Source organism: Sapajus apella, unplaced genomic scaffold, assembly GCF_009761245.1.
Source record: "Sapajus apella isolate SASKATOON/1434 unplaced genomic scaffold, GSC_monkey_1.0 scaffold50, whole genome shotgun sequence".
NCBI classification, from domain to species: domain Eukaryota; kingdom Metazoa; phylum Chordata; class Mammalia; order Primates; family Cebidae; genus Sapajus; species Sapajus apella.
The window spans coordinates 11,800,497-11,818,830 of NW_022436990.1; the positions used below are offsets into that span (position 1 = coordinate 11,800,497).

The 18,334-nt window shown below is 36.9% G+C and overlaps 1 protein-coding gene and 1 non-coding gene across 13 annotated transcripts in view; one reads left to right on the forward strand and one right to left on the reverse strand.

The window, feature by feature from the left end:
* HECTD1 (HECT domain E3 ubiquitin protein ligase 1) overlaps positions 1–18,334 on the forward strand; it is a 99,710-nt gene that overhangs the window by 48,395 nt on the left and 32,981 nt on the right. For all 12 annotated transcript variants that reach the window (XM_032242607.1, XM_032242604.1, XM_032242608.1 and 9 more), the window contains 9 exons: positions 704–967; positions 1,067–1,143; positions 6,281–6,415; positions 6,954–7,100; positions 8,892–8,986; positions 11,475–11,580; positions 15,033–15,167; positions 16,103–16,242; positions 16,556–16,879. In XM_032242607.1, the coding sequence (XP_032098498.1) occupies positions 704–967; positions 1,067–1,143; positions 6,281–6,415; positions 6,954–7,100; positions 8,892–8,986; positions 11,475–11,580; positions 15,033–15,167; positions 16,103–16,242; positions 16,556–16,879 (1,423 nt within the window). The remainder of the gene's footprint in view (positions 1–703; positions 968–1,066; positions 1,144–6,280; positions 6,416–6,953; positions 7,101–8,891; positions 8,987–11,474; positions 11,581–15,032; positions 15,168–16,102; positions 16,243–16,555; positions 16,880–18,334) is intronic.
* LOC116526402 lies at positions 7,917–8,022 on the reverse strand. Its single transcript, XR_004258140.1, has one exon. It is a non-coding gene; the product is annotated as a U6 spliceosomal RNA (small nuclear RNA).

Sequence of the window (18,334 nt, forward strand, 5' to 3'; positions counted from 1 at the left end):
CACCATCTCGGCTCACTGCAACATCCACCCCCCGGGTTCAATGTCTCAGCTTCCCAAGTAGCTGGGACTATAGGTGTCTGCCATCATGCCCGGCTAATTTTTTTTATTTTTAGTAGAGACGGGGTATCACCTTGTTGGTCAGGCTGGTCTCAAACTTCTGACCTCAGGTGATCCACCCGCCTCAGCCTCCCACAGTGCTGGGATTACAGGTGTGAGCCACCGTGCCCAGCCTGTCACAGTATTTAAAAAAAATATTTGTTTCTTTATTCTTCAATATTAATTTCTTTTGTGTCAGCAGAGAAAAATTACTATACCATGAAAATATTGCATAAATGTCTTTTTACTGCATGGGGCAAGGAACAACACTAGAGTTACTTTTTTAAAAATATATTTTACAAATATAGGTACTTTTCTTTTTTTTTTTTTTTTTTGAGACATTGCCTCACTCTGTCTCCCAGGCTAGAAAGCAGTGGTGTGATCACAGCTCATTGCAGCCTCAAACTTATGAGCTCAAGTGATCATCTCACCTTAGCTTCCCAAGTTTCTGGACTACAGATGCATACCACCATGCCTGGCTAATATTTCCAGTTTCTAATTTAGTTTTTTTTTAAATCCATATTTTAATAGGTATTTTTTTTAAAGAGAAAATACATTTAATATTTGAGAGAAATAAGATTTTAAATCAAGTATTTTGTCTTTATAGAAAGCCGAAGTGAATTCTTAGAGAAGTTACAAAGAGCTCGAGGCCAAGTAAAGCCATCCACTTCAAGTCAGCCTATACTCTCAGCACCAGGACCCACTAAACTCACTGTAGGAAATTGGTCACTGACATGTTTGAAAGAAGGAGAAATTGCTATTCATAATTCTGATGGTCAGCAAGCTACAATATTGAAAGAAGATTTACCTGGTTTTGTATTTGAATCTAATAGAGGAACCAAACATTCATTTACTGCAGAAACTTCCCTGGGTAAGTATGTAGATACGTAAGCTTAGCAGGTAAAAATAAATGAATCATGTTAAATCATAATAAAGTATATCCTGTGAATGTTCTTTTTTTCCTCCCAAGGTTCAGAGTTTGTGACTGGCTGGACTGGCAAAAGAGGCAGAAAACTGAAATCTAAGTTAGAAAAAACAAAGCAAAAGGTATATCTGTTGGATGTGCTTTATTCTTGTCTTTTATACTGACTTGGTGAATTTTCAGTGGTAAAGTATAAGCACTGAAAAAAATTAAGTCATAGAACATAAGCAACCCTAATATAACATATTTTTAGTTTTACTATTTTCTGTGTTCATTTTCTTATTTACATATAATTTTTACATATATATAAAACACCAACATTAAAACAGAATCAAAATAGATATTAATATGAAACAAATAGAATTTAAATTGACTTATTGCCGGGCGCGGTGGCTCACGCCTGTAATCCCAGCACTTTGGGAGGCCGAGGCGGGTGGATCACAAGGTCAAGAGATCGAGACCATCCTGGTCAACATGGTGAAACCCCGTCTCTACTAAAAATACAAAAAATTAGCTGGGCATGGTGGTGCGTGCCTGTAATCCCAGCTACTCAGGAGGCTGAGGCGGGAGAATTGCCTGAACCCAGGAGGCGGAGGTTGCGGTGAGCCAAGATCACGCCACTGCACTCCAGCCTGGGTAACAAGAGCGAAACTCCGTCTCAAAAAAAAAAAAAAAAAAAATTGACTTATTAATGGCACAAAAAATTTCAACTCGCTGAAATTATTATAAATGATAGTAATATTTTTAGTGTTACAGTGGGATTGAGAATGACTATTATGTTTTACAGTCTGGATTTAATACCTTGTGATACAGCAACTTAACTGCCTGGTTCTAAATTCAGATTATTTTGATGCTTAGATTAATGGCTATCTCAGCTGAAATTATTACTCAAGAAGATACAGTAGCAGATGCGTTATTCACTGATATTTTAATGCTATTCATCAAGTTTGCATTGTTATTTTAAAATATGGCCAGTATATTTCCATGTTTATTAATTGTTCTTGCATTTTTTTTTTCATTTTTAGAAAAAGAATTAAGATAATCTCATAGTTAGTTTCAACATTTTCTGGTGACTAGCATGTTGATTTTACCTATAATGGTAATATAAAATAGGATTTTAAAAAATTTGTTTTGTTTTGAAACAGTCTCTCTATGTTGCCCAGGCTAGTCAGAAACACCTGAGCTCAAGTAATCCTGCCTCAGGCTCCCAAGTAGCTGGGACTGCAGGCATATGTCATTATGCCTGGTTCCAAGATAGTTTTTAAATACAGTATGCAAAGAATGCTTGTATGTGATTGGGATTAGGGGAGAGTTCTTGTGTTTTTATGACTTTGACCAGAGAAATTGTAATAATGGTGTTTCTTTTTTTTTTTTTAAACAAACAGTGAAACCCTTGTAATAATGGTTTGTTTGTTTTTGTTTTTGTTTTTTTTTTTTTTTTTAAAAAATTTTTAAAAAAATTTTAACAATGGTTTTTTTTTTTTTGTTTTTTTTTTTTTTTTTTTTGAGAAATAGTTTTAGAAAAGTATTCACAGTAGATTTATTTATTTATTTACGGAGACAGAGTTTCACTCTTGCTGCCCAGGCTGTAGTGCAATGGCGCAATCTTGGCCCACGGCAACCTCTGCATTCCGGGTTCAAGCTGTTCTCCTGCTTCAAACTCCTGAGTAGCTGGGATTACTGGTGCTTCCCACCACGCCCAGCTAATTTTTTGTATTTTTAGTAGAGACAGGGTTTCACCATGTTGGCTAGGCTGATCTCAAACTCCTGAACTCAGGTGATCCGCCTGCCTCAGCCTCCCATAGTGCTGGGTTTACAGGTGTGAGCCACTGCGCCTGTCCTGTGTTAATGGTTTTTCTTTGAAGCAAATGTTCTATATGAATATGTCCACGTCTTTATTTTCTGTTTGAATGTGCTAGGTTATCCCAAAGATAACTTGCAAGTGCTACACTTTGGAAAGAACATAGTTATTTTAGTCTCCCATTTTTTTTTTAATGAATATGTATATTAACCTCTATAACTTTTAATTTTTCTTGTATTTTTTTAAAAAGTGTGCATCCAGAGATTTCTTTTTTTTTAATGCCCCTCCCCGAGATTTCTTCTAACTCAGGATTTATTAGGCATTTGAGAAAGAAATATCTCTTCAATTCAATATAGCCATTAGATACTATTATATAAGGAATTTGAGCTAAATATGATCAGTTTTCATTATTCACAGTAATTTGTTTATTTATTTATTTATTTTTTGAGATGGAGTTTCACTCTTGTTGCCCAGGCTGGAGTGCGATGGTGCGATTCCGGCTCACTACAACCTCCGCCTCCCAGGTCCAGGCAGTTCTCCTGCCTCAGCCTTTGGAGTAGCTGGGATTACAGCATCTGCCACCATGCCTGACTTATTTTGTATTTTTAGTAGAGACAGGGTTTCTTCGTGTTGATCAGTCTGGTCTCAAACTCTTGACCTCAGGTGATCCACCTGCTTCGGCCTCCCAAAGTGTTGTGATTACAGGCGTTAGCCACTGCGCCCTGCCTTATTTTATGTTTTAGGATGGAGTCTTGCTCTGTCGCCCAGACTGAGCAAGTGCAGTGGCGCAATCTCACTGCAACCTCCGCCTCCTGGGCTCAGGCGATTCTCCTGCCTCAGCCTCTTGAATAGCTGGGATTATAGGCATCAGCCAATGTGCCTGGCTAATTTTTGTATTTTTAGTAGAGATGGGGTTTCTCTCATGTTGGCCAGGCTGGTCTCGAATGCCTGACATCAGGTGATCCACCTGCCTCCCAAAGTACTGGGATTACAGGCATGAGCCAGCACGTCCAGCTGACAGTATATTTTATAAAGTTGTTGTGAGTATTGAACAATTGCTCGTAGAAGAAATATTGGGTTAGATTTCTTCTAGGCCTACAGCCTGTGGTGACAACACTTTTGTCATCTTTTTTTTTTGTATGTTTTTGTTTAAAGACACCTTATTTGCTATGTATTTTTGTTTGGTTTTTGAGACAGAATCTGTTGCCTATGTTGGAGTGCAGTGGCATGATCTCGGCTTACTGCAACCTCTGCCTTCCAGGTTCAAGTGATTCTCCTGTGTCAGCCTCCCAAGTACCTGGGATTACAGGCACACACCACCATGCCTGGCTAATTTTTATATTTTTAGTAGAGACAGGGTTTCACCATGTTGGCCAGGATGGTCTCGAACTCCTTACCTCAAGTGACCTGTCCACCTCAGCATCCCAAAGTGCTGGGATTACAGGTGTGAGCCACTGCCTCCAGCCTGATATGTATGGTTAATTTGTTAATATTGAGCTGACCAATAGCACTGTTATGGTGAACAAAGCTTATTTTAGCACACACTTTTTTTTTTCCTGTAAGGTACATCACAGTCTTCTTGTGCTTAGAAACACTGGATAGCACTGGCTGTGTGCGGTGGCTCATACCTGTAATCCAGGCACTTTGGGAGGCCAAGGTGGGCAGATCATGTGAGGTCAGGAGTTCAAGACCAGCCAGGCCAACATGGTGAAACCCCTGTCTCTACTAAAAATACAAAAAAATCCCAGCCAGATATGGTGGCACGTGCCTCCCGGGAGGCTGAGGCGGGAGAATCGCTTAAACCCAGGAGATGGAGGTTGTTGTGGTGAGCTGAGATTGCACCACTGCATTCCAGCCTGGGCGACTGAATGAGACTCTGTTTCAAAAAAAAAAAAAAGGAAGAAAGAAACACTGAATAGCCCTTAAGCACTATGTTTGGGGGCCATTTTAAACAACAAAATCAGGAAGAAAAAGCCCCAAATTCAAAAAATGTGACACTAAGTAGATTGTGAATAGGGCACTTGTTTATAGTATGAGACCTGAAGCAAAAAAGAGTATCACCTTTTTGAATTCTGCAGAAAACATGCATATTGGGCACCTTAAATTTATCGCTGTGCTGTGCATGTCCATGAATGAATGTGAAAGCACTGCAATGATTGATTTTGAGGTTACAAATTTTAACGAACATTCATATTTGCAAGCATGGAATCCTTGAATAAATCTGATTATAAATCGCCTATCTCAAGAGTTTTTTGGAATACCTAATGTGTTATATTAACCAACCAAATCTAGACTACAGGGGGCTGAATTTTGTAACAGAAACTACAAAAATTCAATGAAAACATTAGCAATCCTGTGTTCTCATTAAAAACAAAAAGATTACAGGGGCAGTGGAGAGAGGGAGGCAAGGGTTTCAAAATTGTTGGGTACTCTGCTCACTATCTGGGTTTTGAGATCGTTTGTATCCCCAACCTTAACATCACACAATATACTCATGTAACCTGCACACGTACCCCCAAATCTAAAAGTTGAAATTATAAGAATAATTAAAATTTTAAAAAATTATTACTCCACTTTCTTGATTTGAAATCAGTGGCAACTCAGTGAGTAGATGGCTATTCTTTTGCATATAAAAACAAGTATGCATCAAAATATTTTAGGCAGAAATAATTTTAACTTAGTTTTTTTTTTTTTTTTTTTTTTTTTTTAGACAAATTTTTGCTCTTTTACCCAGGCTGGTGTGCAGTGGCACAATCTTGGCTCACTGCCGCCTCCGCCTCTTGGGTTCAAATGATTCTCCTGCCTTAGCCTCCTGAGTACCTGGGACTATAGGCATGCGCAGCCATCCCCAGCTAATTTTATTTTTAATTTTTAGTAGAGACAGGATTTTACCATGTTGGCCAGGCTGGTCTTGAACTCCTGACTGACCTCAAGTGATCCGCCTGCCTTAGCCTCCTGAAGTTCTAGTATTACAGGCATGAGCCACCACTAGGTCTTTAGTTTTAATCACAGTTTTTAATTATGAATACTGTTTTATAAAGAGGCAGTTTCTTCAAAGTTGTCTGATATCCATGACTGCCATCTTTTAATTCTGAAGGGCATACCAAAATATAATAGAAAGGTGTTATTAAGTAGTTCAGAGAGATACATTTTTTCTGTTGCATTAGAGTTATGCTGGTTTAGTTTGGGATTAAAATGGCATTAGGTGAATACTGAATTTACATTACTTAAGCATGTATTTGTAAATAATATCATGTGCTAAATTTCATCAGACCCAGGACATGCATAGGTTGTTTTCTCAAATAACTGTAACTTCAGTCAGAGATCATTTGTACCCAAATGACAATACACATGTACCTTTTCATGGTGAAATATGTGAATATGAGTGTCTATAAAAGTGAAGATTTGGTAAAATTGTTAATTGTAGCAAAAATTCACATTTGTTGTGTTTATTTTGGTAGGTGCGAACTATGGCTCGAGATTTATACGATGACCACTTTAAAGCTGTTGAAAGCATGCCTCGTGGAGTAGTGGTAACACTCAGAAACATAGCAACTCAGTTAGAGTCATCTTGGGAACTTCATACAAATAGACAAGTATGTCAACCTGTAGATTTTAATGATGCGTAGTGAATTTTAGTTTGATGTTTTCCCCTCTATCCTTTATGTCATGGTATTGAGTAGGGGGTCAGCAAATTATGGCCCAGGAGCCAAATCTGGCTTGCTACCCATTTTTGTATGACTTTATGAGGAAATAATGGTTTTTATATTTTTAAATGATTGAAAACAAACCAAAAGGAGAATTTCAAGACACATGAAAATCAGATTTCAGTATCCGTAAAATTTATCACACATAGCCATGCTTACTCATTTACATATTTTCTACTACTTAGGTGCTACAAGGGCATGGTTGAATAGTTGTGACATAGAGTATATGGCCTGCAGAGCCTAAAATATTTACAAGGGCCCTTTACAAAAACATTTGCTGACCTCTGGTAGACAGAATCCTTGTTAATAATTTGAACTTTTATTTTTGCTTAATATCTAAATTATTCTCATAATTGATGTTCTGATAAGTTATTTTAAGAGCTATGTTCATCTTTTTGGTTGTCTTCATTAATTTTTTTTCTTTTAGTGTATTGAGAGTGAGAACACTTGGAGAGATTTAATGAAGACAGCTTTAGAAAACCTAATTGTACTTTTGAAGGATGAAAACACAATTTCACCTTATGAAATGTGCAGCAGTGGCTTGGTACAAGCACTTCTTACTGTTTTAAATAATGTAAGTTTATCAAGTAGTAAAGAACAAAAATATAGTTTTAAAAATTAGTTACTCCTTTGATAGGTTGAGTGGTTTTTAGTTTGTTTTGTCAAGAAATATTTAAAAGCGGAATGATGTTAATATTTCTAATTTCACCAGCCTTTAAGTTACACCATTAGTTTGAGCCAAATGAATTAAATAATTTTGTTTATTTTGATTTCTAACTTCCCTAATTATAATCTGTTAAAGGTTTTGTTGACTAAAAACATTTAGCCTAAGATTTATCATAATTCACTGCTCTGATTTTCACATAAGTTATATAATGTAGAATATGTGTGTAGACCTTAAGTACCTAAGTTATATGCATAAAATTAATGTATGAACAGTAAAAGTTTAGGAAGCTTATGTGAAAATTTAATAAATACTTGCTAATAACTTTACATATATTTTTCAATTTAAGAATGTCTCTTTATTATGGTAAAACTTTTTTCATTTATTTATTTATGACGCAGTCTCACTTTGTTGCCCAGGCTAGAGTGCAGTGGTGCAGTCTTGGCTTATTGCAGCCTCTCTCTCCTAGGCTCAAGTGATTCTCCTGCCTCAGCCTCCTGAGTAGCTGGGAATACAGGCACCTGCCACCATGCCTGTCTAATTTTTGTATTTTTAGTAGAGATGGGGTTTTGCCATGTTGTCCAGGCTGGTCTCGAACTCCTGACCTCAGGTGATCCACCCTCCTTTTCCTCTCAAGTGCTGGGATTACGGATATGAGCCACTGCACCCAGCTCTTTTTACCTTTATTTTAATGAAAGGATTCTTTTTATTTCGGTTCTTATTTATTTAAATTTGGAATGCTTCATGAATTTGTGTGTCATCCCTGCCCGGGGCCATATTAATCTTCTTTATATCATTCCAGTTTTGGTAAACGTGCTCCTGAAACAAGGACTACTCAATTTAATTCTTTTTAGTGTGTGTGTGTGCATGTGTGTTTGTGCACTCCTATGTGCATCTGTGTGTTCACCATGTTGCCGAGGCTGGGCTCAAGTGATCTGGCTGCCTTGGCCTCCCAAGGTGCTGAGATAACAGGTGTGAGCCACTGTGCCTGGCCAGAGTTGATTTCTTCATCTTAATCATTGTATGTGCTTATACACTCTTAAGATTCATTTTAGGCTGTGCATGGTGGCTCATGCCTGTAATCCTAACACTCTGGGAGGTCGAGGTGGGGGGATCACTTGAGGGCAGGAGTTCAAGACCAGCCTGGTCAACATGGTGAAAACCTATCTCTATTAAAAATACAAAAAAATTTAGCCAGGTGAGTTGGAGTATGCCTGTAGTCCCACCTACTGTCCTGTAATTCTGAAGCAGAAGAATTGCCTTAGCTGGGAGGCAAGGTTGCAGTGAGCCAAGATCACAACACTGTACTCCAGCCTGGGAGACAGAGTAAGACTCTATCTCTTAAAAAAAAAAAAAAAAATCACTTGAACGTCAATCAATCCCATAGTCCCTTCATAAACTTTACTATTTGCATTTATTCCTATTTATTATAGTGATATTTCACATATCACTTAGTAATATCTGTGGAATCATGGTTTTGATGGAGCAGTTTGTTCCTAATGATTATTAAAGTAAATAGTACTGTTAAAATGGAAAATGTTCATTCATTCATATATTAGTGAAAGATGAAATCATGATTTTACGCAGATTGTAGTGATAATTTTATAATATCTTAACATTAGTCTCTTAGTTTTTAATAAATTTCAGTAAGATTCTTAAATATCTTTTTGTTTTGGACTTTATACTTTTTGTTTTCTTTAGAGCATGGATTTGGATCTGAAACAAGATTGTAGTCAACTGGTAGAAAGAATAAATGTTTTTAAAACCGCCTTTAGTGAAAATGAAGATGATGAAAGGTAAAACACCACATTTCTTTGAATTTGATGTTTGTGATGTTTACACAGTTGGTATACTTCCTCTAAAATAAGTCTAGAATAGCATTTATGCACACAAAAGAAACTCTTATTTAGTAGGACTGTGACATAGATGTATGATAAGAGGAAAATTTTTAAAGTTTTTTTTAATCTAGTGGGATAATTTAAATTACTTGTCTGGTATGAATGAGCTGATCACTTAGTTTACTTATTCATTATTGTTATTATTATTATTATTTTGTAAATTCAGACAAGATTTCACTCTGTTGCCCAAGCTGGAATGCAGTAATGTCATCTTGGCTCACTGCAGCCCCAACCTCCTGGGCCGAAATATTTCTCCTGTCTTAGCTGCTCAAAGTGTTGGGATTACAGGCATGAATCACCATTCCTGGCCTGATCACTTAGTTTAAATTACATGCCTGTTTAAGATAGTTGAAAATTTGAACACTGATAAAATATTTGATAATAAGTAATAGTTGTTCTTTTTAAAAATGTAATAATACGGCTGGATGTGATGGCTCACACCTGTAATCTCAGCACTTTGGGAGGTGAGGTGGGGGGATCACGAGGTCAGGAGTTCAAGGCCAGACTGACCAACATGGAGAAACCCTGTCTCTACTAAAAATACAAAAATTAGCCAGGCATGGTAGTGCACACCTGTAATCCCAGCCACTCAGGAGGCTGAGGCAGGAGAATCACTTGAACCCGGAAGGTGGAGGCTGCAATGAGCCGAGATCACACCACTGCACTCCAGTCTGGTGACAGAGTGAGACTCTGTCTCAAAAAAAAAAAAAAAGTAATGATAGCATTTTAAAAAAAAAATCTTTTGTTAGATTTATATACAAAGAATATCTCTAGATGAAATAATAAGCTCTTTAGCATTTTTTCAAACTACATAAGAAGTTGAGTTCAGGCATGGTGGTTCACGCCTGTAATCCCAGGACTTTGGGACACTGAGGTGGGTGGATCACTTGAGGTCAGGACTACGAAACCAGCCTGGCCAACGTGGTAAAACCCTATCTCTACTAAAAATACAAAAATTAGCTAAGCATGGTGGTGGGCATCTTTAATCCCAGCTACTTGGGAGGCTGAGGCAGGAGAATCCCTTGAACCCAGGAGGCAGAGGTTGCAGAGAGCTAAGATCATGCCACTGTACTCCAGCCTGCCTCCTGGGTGACAGAGTAAGACCCTGTCTCAAAAAAAAAACAAGGTGAGAATTGGGTGGGGATATGGATATTAATAGATTGGTCATTAGTAGCTACTTGATAGAGCTGGGTTGATGAAGGTTCGTTGTATTATTCTGTGTACTTTTGAATGAGATTGCACTTTTAAAATAATAAGTTATACAGTTTATTGAACTAATTGTGTTAATTTCAAATTTCATTTTTAATGAATGCATAGTATATCTTTACAGTGTATAGTAACGTATTGAAGCATTACTATGTTAAACAATTTAGCTCTTTGCAAACTATTACTATTAGTCAAATATACTAGTCTTAATGGAAACATCTTTTTATGTAAATTCCATAAGTGGTAATATTGTGCTAAAGGTTATAGGTGATTTTTTTTTTTTTTGAGACGGAGTCTCACTGTCACCCAGGCTGGAGTGCAGTGGCATTATCTTGGCTCACTGCAACCTCCGCCTCCTGGGTTCAAGTGATTCTCCTGCCTCAGTCTCCTGAGTAACTGGGATTACAGGTTCGTATCACCAGTGGACCTGGCTAATTTTTGTAGTTTTAGTAGAGATGGGGTTTGACCACATTGGTCAAGCTGGTCTCGAACTCCTGACCTGTGATCTGCCTGCCTTGGCCTCCCAGTGTGCTAGGATTACAAGTAAGAGCCACCATTTATGGCCCCATTTTTTTTTTTTTTTAAAGAGATGGAGTCTTGCTTTGTTGCTGAGACTGAAGTGCAGTAGATATTTACAGGTGCCATAATTTTGCACTATAGCCTCAGATTCCTGGGCTCAAGCGATTCTCTTACCTAAGCTTCCCTTGTAGCTAGGACTCCAGCATGTGCCACCTTGCCCAGCTCTGCAAGATGATTTTTAAAAGTTCTTGATTTAAATTTTCACATTGTTTTCCAGAAGTGTTATAGCAATTTACACTCCAATAATGAGAAAGTATATCTTGTGATACCCTTGCCATCAAATATTTTTTCAAAACTTTGTTACTTCATATTTTTAATTTATCAAATATTATACAGTAAAATTGTATAAACTTTAAAAATAAATCATACATCTACTTTAAATATAGTTGATAAAGTTTTTATTAGAAAAATGAAATATTTTTAAGTGAAGGAAATTGAGTTGTTAAGAGTATTTCTATCTACTCAAACATAATTTAATACAAAATTAAACTTTGTAGTCATGAAAAATAGGGGCATATATTGAAGTTAATTACTGTATTTTCTGCATAAACATTTGCATGCAGTTATACAAAAGGTCTTAATGATAATTACTTCTTCACAGTCGACCAGCAGTTGCATTAATTCGAAAGTTAATAGCTGTGCTAGAATCTATTGAACGTCTACCTCTCCATTTGTATGATACACCAGGATCCACATATAACCTCCAGGTAACCATAAAAAAATGTAGTAGCTAGTATTGCTGAATGCGCCTAGGAACAGTGTTAAACTTTTCTTTTAAAAAAATTATTTTTTTTCACGTTGGATTAAAATAAAAACAATTCTACTTAATCTTTTTTTTTTTTTTGAGATGGGGTTTTGCTCTTGTTGCCCAGGCTGGAGTGCAACAGTGCGATCTCGGCTCACTGCAACATCCGCCTCCCAAGTTCAAGCAGTTTTCCTGCTTCAGCTTCCGGAGTAGCTGAGATGACAGGCATGCACCACCATGCCCAGCTAATTTTTTGTATTTTTAGTAGAGATGAGGTTTCTCCATGTTTGTCAGGCTGGTCTTGAACTCCCGACCTCAGATTCACCCGCTTTGGCCTCCCAAAGTGCTGGGATTACGGGTGTGAGCCACCATGTCCAGCCCAATTCTACTTAATCTTTAAAGATTTTAGCTTAATAGCTTGAAGTCTATTTTTTTTTTATCAAATCACTGGAAAATCATGCATTTATTCATTTAATATTTGTTAAAAGAATTATATTTCATAGATCATAAGTGGCAAAAGATGTTTTATCTGTGGAAAAAACAGAGTAAAAGGTTTCTCTTATTCTATAATTATGAGTCAAGCTCTATTATAGTCGATTTGGGTTTCTGTAACAAAATTCCTTAGACAGTGAAGTTAATAAACAGAAATTCATTGCTCACAATTCTGGCAGCTGAGAAGTCCATTATCAAGGTGCCAGCAGATTTGGTGTCTGGCGAGAGCCTCTTCCTCTTAGATGAAACCTTCTAGCTGTGTCTTCAAATGGTAGATGGGATGGACAAGATCTCTCAGGCCTCTTGTATAAGGACACTAATCCCATTCATGAGGGCAGAGCCCTCCCAAAGATTCCACCACCCAACACCACTGCACTGGGGATTAAGTTTTAACACATAAATTTTTGGGGGACATAGACATTTAGACCCTGTCTAAATGTCCCTTCTATGTTGTAAACATAAGAAAAAATGTGAAGATATTTTAAGCACAATTTTTTTCAGGTCTTTCTTTATGTCATTGGTTAGAGCCAGATTGCCTAATTCCTATCAATTACATGGTTTCATAGCCTGTTCTTTGCCTTCTCTCTTCCTCCCCATATGTATATATTCATATATAGTATGTAACTTCCTATTTACATTCTCATTTATTCAGTTAGTCTTTTCTTTAGGAGCTGGGATCTAGATGCAAACAAACAATACATTTTAGTAATATCCTAGTCCAGAAGTTTATCGCATTTTTATGTGCGTTTCTTAGTGTTTCCTAGAAAGGCCTTCTGCTTTGAATTTTGCCTTTATCTAAATTATTCTGCATTCTACTGCATGGAATAATTTCTTTTAAATAATAGCCTTTATTTAGTGACTGAGGGTCTATATTTGTCAAAGCAATGCAAAGCTAACAAAACTTGCCATACTTCTGAAACCCAATACTGTTACCAATGCCACTAGACTTCCAGACTAGAGTGCTTATCTAGGGAGTTATACAGTGCGGTAGTTGTACCTGATATTCTATATGTAAAAGAAGTAGAGGACTACTTTGTGTTTTGTTTCAAACAGAATAATAGGAGCAAGAGGGACTGTTTGGTCCATCGTTTTTAAGCTTTGTTCTTGGTAAGTGAATGAGATAAGTCTCAAGGACAGTGCACTGATGTCTTTTATTATGCATTTTTCACTTCAGGAGATTGTGTGAAATCCAAAGAGAGGAAGGCCAGGAATGTGCTCTCTGGTAATTTTGCTGTCTAAAACTACCGAAATGCACATATAAGTCTTTAATTGTTTTCATAGAAATTAAGATTTATACAGAAATGGAACTATGTAAAATTGCTAGTCCTATACTTGTTGCTTACTAAAATGTATTGGATTAAAAGCTGTTTTGCATCTTTTAAAGTTATCCTTTCATTATACTGGTTGAGTATTCCTTATCCAAAATGCTTGGAACCAGAGTGTTTTGGATTTTATAATATTTTGTATTCTACTTACTGGTTCAGCATTCCTAATCCTAAATCTGAAATGCTCCAGTGAGCATTTCCTTTGATCATTGTGTCAGTGCTCCGAAAGTTTCAGAATTTGGAGCATTTCAAGATTCCAGATTTTTAGATTAGGGATACTTATCCTGTAGAATATATTCTAGCTTTAAAGGAGTAAGCTAATTAGCTACTTTTCAAAAACTTCCCTGGAAAATTGTGAGTTGTAAGTTGAAGATATAATACTTTGATTAAGAAGTTGTATAAGTTTATTTAAACTGTATATTTGAAGTTGTTTAGAAATTCTAGAAGTTAACTTTGTCTTTTTCTCGATAACCACTGTAACTTACCCAGTGACTGTTTTATAAAAGAATTTTTTGTTTGTTTGTTTGTTTTCTTCTTTTTGAGACCAGGTCCAGCTCTGTTTTCCAGGCTGGAGTGCATTGTGATCGTGGCTCACTGCACCCTCTGTGTCCCAGGCTCAGTTAATTCTCCCACTTTAGCCTTCCCAGTACTTGGGTCTACAGGCACGCATGCTCGGCTAATTTTTTTGTTTGTTTTAATATGTAGATATGAGGTCTTACTGTGTTGCCCAGGCTGGTCTTGAATTCCTAAGCACAAGCAATCCATCCTCTTACCTCAGACTTCCAAAGTGCTAGGATTATAGGTCTGAGCCACCCGTGCCTGGCCTAAAGAATGTTTAATAGGCTGGGTGTGGTGGCTCATGCCTGTAATCCCAGCATTTTGGGAGGCCAAGGTGGGCGGATCACCTGAGGTCAGGAGTTTGAGACCAGCCAATATAGCGAAACCCGTCTCTACTAAAAATACAAAAAATTAGCCGAGCGTGGTGGCTTGCACCTGTAATCACAGCTACTTGGGAGGCTGAGGTAGGTGGATTGCTTGAAGCTGGGAGGCAGAGGTTGTAGTGAGCTGAGATCAATCCATGGCACTCCAGCCTGGTCGACAGGAGTGAGACTCCGTCTCAAAAATAGAAAAAGGGCCGGGCGTGGTGGCTCACTCCTGTAATCCCAGCACTTTGGGAGGCTGAGGCGGGCGGATCCTGAGCTCAGGAGATCAAGACCCTCCTGGCCAACATGGTGAAACCCCGTCTCTACTAAAAATACAAAAAATTAGCTGGGCATGGGTGGTAGGTGCCTATAAACCCAGTTACTCGGGAGGCTGAGGCAGGAGAATTGCTTGAACCCAGGAGGCAGAGGTTGCAGTGAGCCTAGATTGTGCCACTGCACTCCAGCCTGGTGCCAGAGTGAGACTCTGTCTCAATAAATAAATAAATAATTTTTAAAAGAATGTTTGATAGAAAACAGATATTTGTTCATAATTCCACTATGTTTATACTTAATAAATCTCAGTTGTTTCAGGATGTATCATTTTTTACAATTCTGAGAAAAATTCTGAGAAAAACCAAGACATTTTCTAAACTATTTTGATTGTTTTTGTGTAGATACTTACAAGGAGATTACGATTTCGGTTGGAACGTGCACCTGGTGAAACTGCATTAATTGACAGGACTGGCAGAATGTTAAAGATGGAACCTTTGGCTACAGTTGAATCTCTGGAACAGTACCTTTTGAAAATGGTGAGTTTCTGGCAAGGGCATGGTGAAATAAGCATTCTGAGCTGTGGTTTAGCCCTTTAGATCAGTAATTTGGGAAGTATATATCCAGAGTTATGATAATACACTTTGGCTTACTAATTCCATTTTTAGAACTGATTTTAATATAATCTTATATAGACTATAAATGCTTTCTACATGAAGTTGTTTATTATGATTTTGTACTATTGAACTCAGAAACCTTAATTCTAATCAATAAATTAATGTTAAATAGATAATTATTCATATTAAAAATTTAAATTTATTTTAATTGACAATTGTGTATGATAATTATTTCTATTAATTTGAATATTATATGGCCATAAAAATGTAGAAAGACTAATGATCACAGAAAAATGTTTTTGTACAGTATGATCAAGAATTTGTAATGGGCCAGGCGCGGTGGCTCATGCCTATAATCTCAGCACTTTGGGAGGCCGAGGCGGGTGGATCACGAGGTCAAGAGATTGAGACCATCCTGGTCAACATGGTGAAACCCCGTCTCTACTAAAAATACAAAAATTAGCTGGGCATGGTGGCGCGTGCCTGTCATCCCAGCTACTCAGGAGGCTGAGCCAGGAGAATTGCCTGAACCCAGGAGGCGGAGGTTGCAGTGAGCCGAGATCGCGCCATTGCACTCCACTGGGTAACAAGAGCAAAACTCTGTCTCAAAAAAAAAAAAAAAAAAAAAAGAGTTTGTTTTATCCTATTCATTGAAATAATGAAGAAATACTCTGTGATTATTAATCATGGGGTGCTTTGGTTGTGGGAATTTTTAGTTTTCTTTATATTTTTTGTATATTTTTAAATGAGCATTTGTTATAATAAACAATTCACATTAAAGAGATAGGAAAAAGGTAGGTAACATGCTAGAAAATAGCATTATTAAGGTGACTGTCTTTTAATTTTCTTTGGTTTAGGTAGCAAAACAGTGGTATGATTTTGACCGATCTTCATTTGTTTTTGTTCGAAAATTAAGAGAAGGACAAAATTTTATATTTCGGCACCAGCATGATTTTGATGAAAATGGAATCATTTACTGGATCGGGACAAATGCAAAGTAAGTCAGTCACTCTACTTTAAGCTGGAGTGACCACATTCACTTGATAAAAGAATTCTAGGAAGTAGAATAAAATTATTAACACTGTGAGTATTCTGTGGCTTAAGGAATTTTGATTTGCAGGTAGAAGTTAAGATTATCCAAATTACTTTTTATGAGGAAAAAATGTCTAAATTCCTAATTCTAGAATTGTATATAATTTTAATTTAAAACCTTGTAAAAATGAATATATCTTAACATTATATTTAAAACCTTGTGAAAATGAAATTATCTTAATATTGTTATTTGCTAATTTTTCTTTATTTTTGTATAGAACTGCTTATGAATGGGTAAATCCAGCTGCCTATGGACTTGTAGTAGTAACGTCATCAGAAGGAAGAAATCTACCTTATGGACGCTTGGAAGACATACTAAGTCGTGATAATTCAGCTTTAAATTGTCATAGCAATGATGATAAGAATGCCTGGTTTGCCATAGACCTGGGCCTCTGGGTGATACCATCAGCATATACACTTCGTCATGCTCGTGGTTATGGAAGGTCTGCATTGAGAAATTGGGTTTTCCAGGTATCCAAAGATGGACAGAACTGGACTTCTTTGTATACCCATGTTGATGACTGCAGTCTCAATGAACCAGGGTTAGTTGAGGAGTCTTTGCAAGTTGGAAAACTCAGTAAAGAGCTTTGTTTATTTTTATAATTTTATACTCTAGAGCTCTCTTCTTTGTGAAATACTGAAGCAAAATTTTCTTTCTAAAAACAAATCACTTGTTACTCTAGGCATTAAAAGTTTGAAACACTGACTTGACTAAAACTTTGTCAGAAGGTTTGGATTAAATAGGAGAAAGCTGAGCTGAGTATATATTTTACACTGGATCTTAGCCAAACGGTTGAGAAGCTATGAATATTTATTTTAAAAATTGGTATATGGCTATCTATACATATACACACACCACACACACACACACACACGTATATATGCATATATATACACACACATACACAACACAGTCATAGAAACAAAAAAGTGAAATAAGCTTACCATAAACTCTCCATATAATCACATAATTCTGAGGAATGTTTAACATATTAGCAGTGGCTATTGCAAGTTGTAGAATTAAGGCTCACTTAAAATTTTTATCCTTAAATTTTATATATTGAACTAGTTTTTAAAAGACAAGTCAGTAACTTGTAAAAAGTTAGTTCTACTAAATATTAATTGTATATTTGGCACATGTCAAGGGGTAAATTATGTACTTAAATTGCTTTCAGCATTAGATCTGGTATGAGGAGGTTCTTAACGTTAGGATAGGTGATGTTTTTATCCCTTTCAAGCTTTGAAGACAAAATATTAATACTTTATTTAAAACTTTGCAAAAAATTTTAAGTTTTTTTTTCCGTCATTAGAGAATTTCTCTTACTCTTTGTAAACCTTTTTTTTTTTTTTTTTTTTTTTTTTTTTTAAAGATAATGGGGTCTCGTTATGTTGGCTGCTCTCTAACTCCTGGGCTCAAGTGATTCCCCTCACCTCAGCTACCAGGTAGCTGAGACAATAGGGGCATGCCACTGCACCCAGCGTTTTGTCTTTTATCTTTGAATTATGTTAATCATAAATCATTAATGTTATGAATCAAATCAATATCATACATTTAAACGTTTCATTTTTAACTTGTTTTCTTAACTCCTTTTTCCCTTTGATTTCTTGATTCTTGTAATGAACTGTTGAGTGAATATGATAGTTAGTTTTTTTTCTTTTTTTTTGGAGACGAAGTTTTGTTCTTGTTGTCTAGTCTTGAGCGCAATGGCGCAATCTCAGCTCACTGCAACCTCTGCCTTCCAGTTTCAAGCAATTCTCCTGCCTCAGCCTCCTGAGTAGCCGGGATTACAGGCCCCAGCCACCACACCCAGCTAATTTTTGTATTTTTAGTAGAGACGGGGTTTCGCCATGTTAGTCAGGCTGGTCAAACTCCTGACCTTAGGTGACCCACCCACCCACCTCTGCCGCCCACGTGCTGGGATTACAGGTGTGAGCCACTGCCCTCACCTGGCAAGTTAGTTTATTTTTTCTACAGGTCTCTGTTATATAAAAAAATC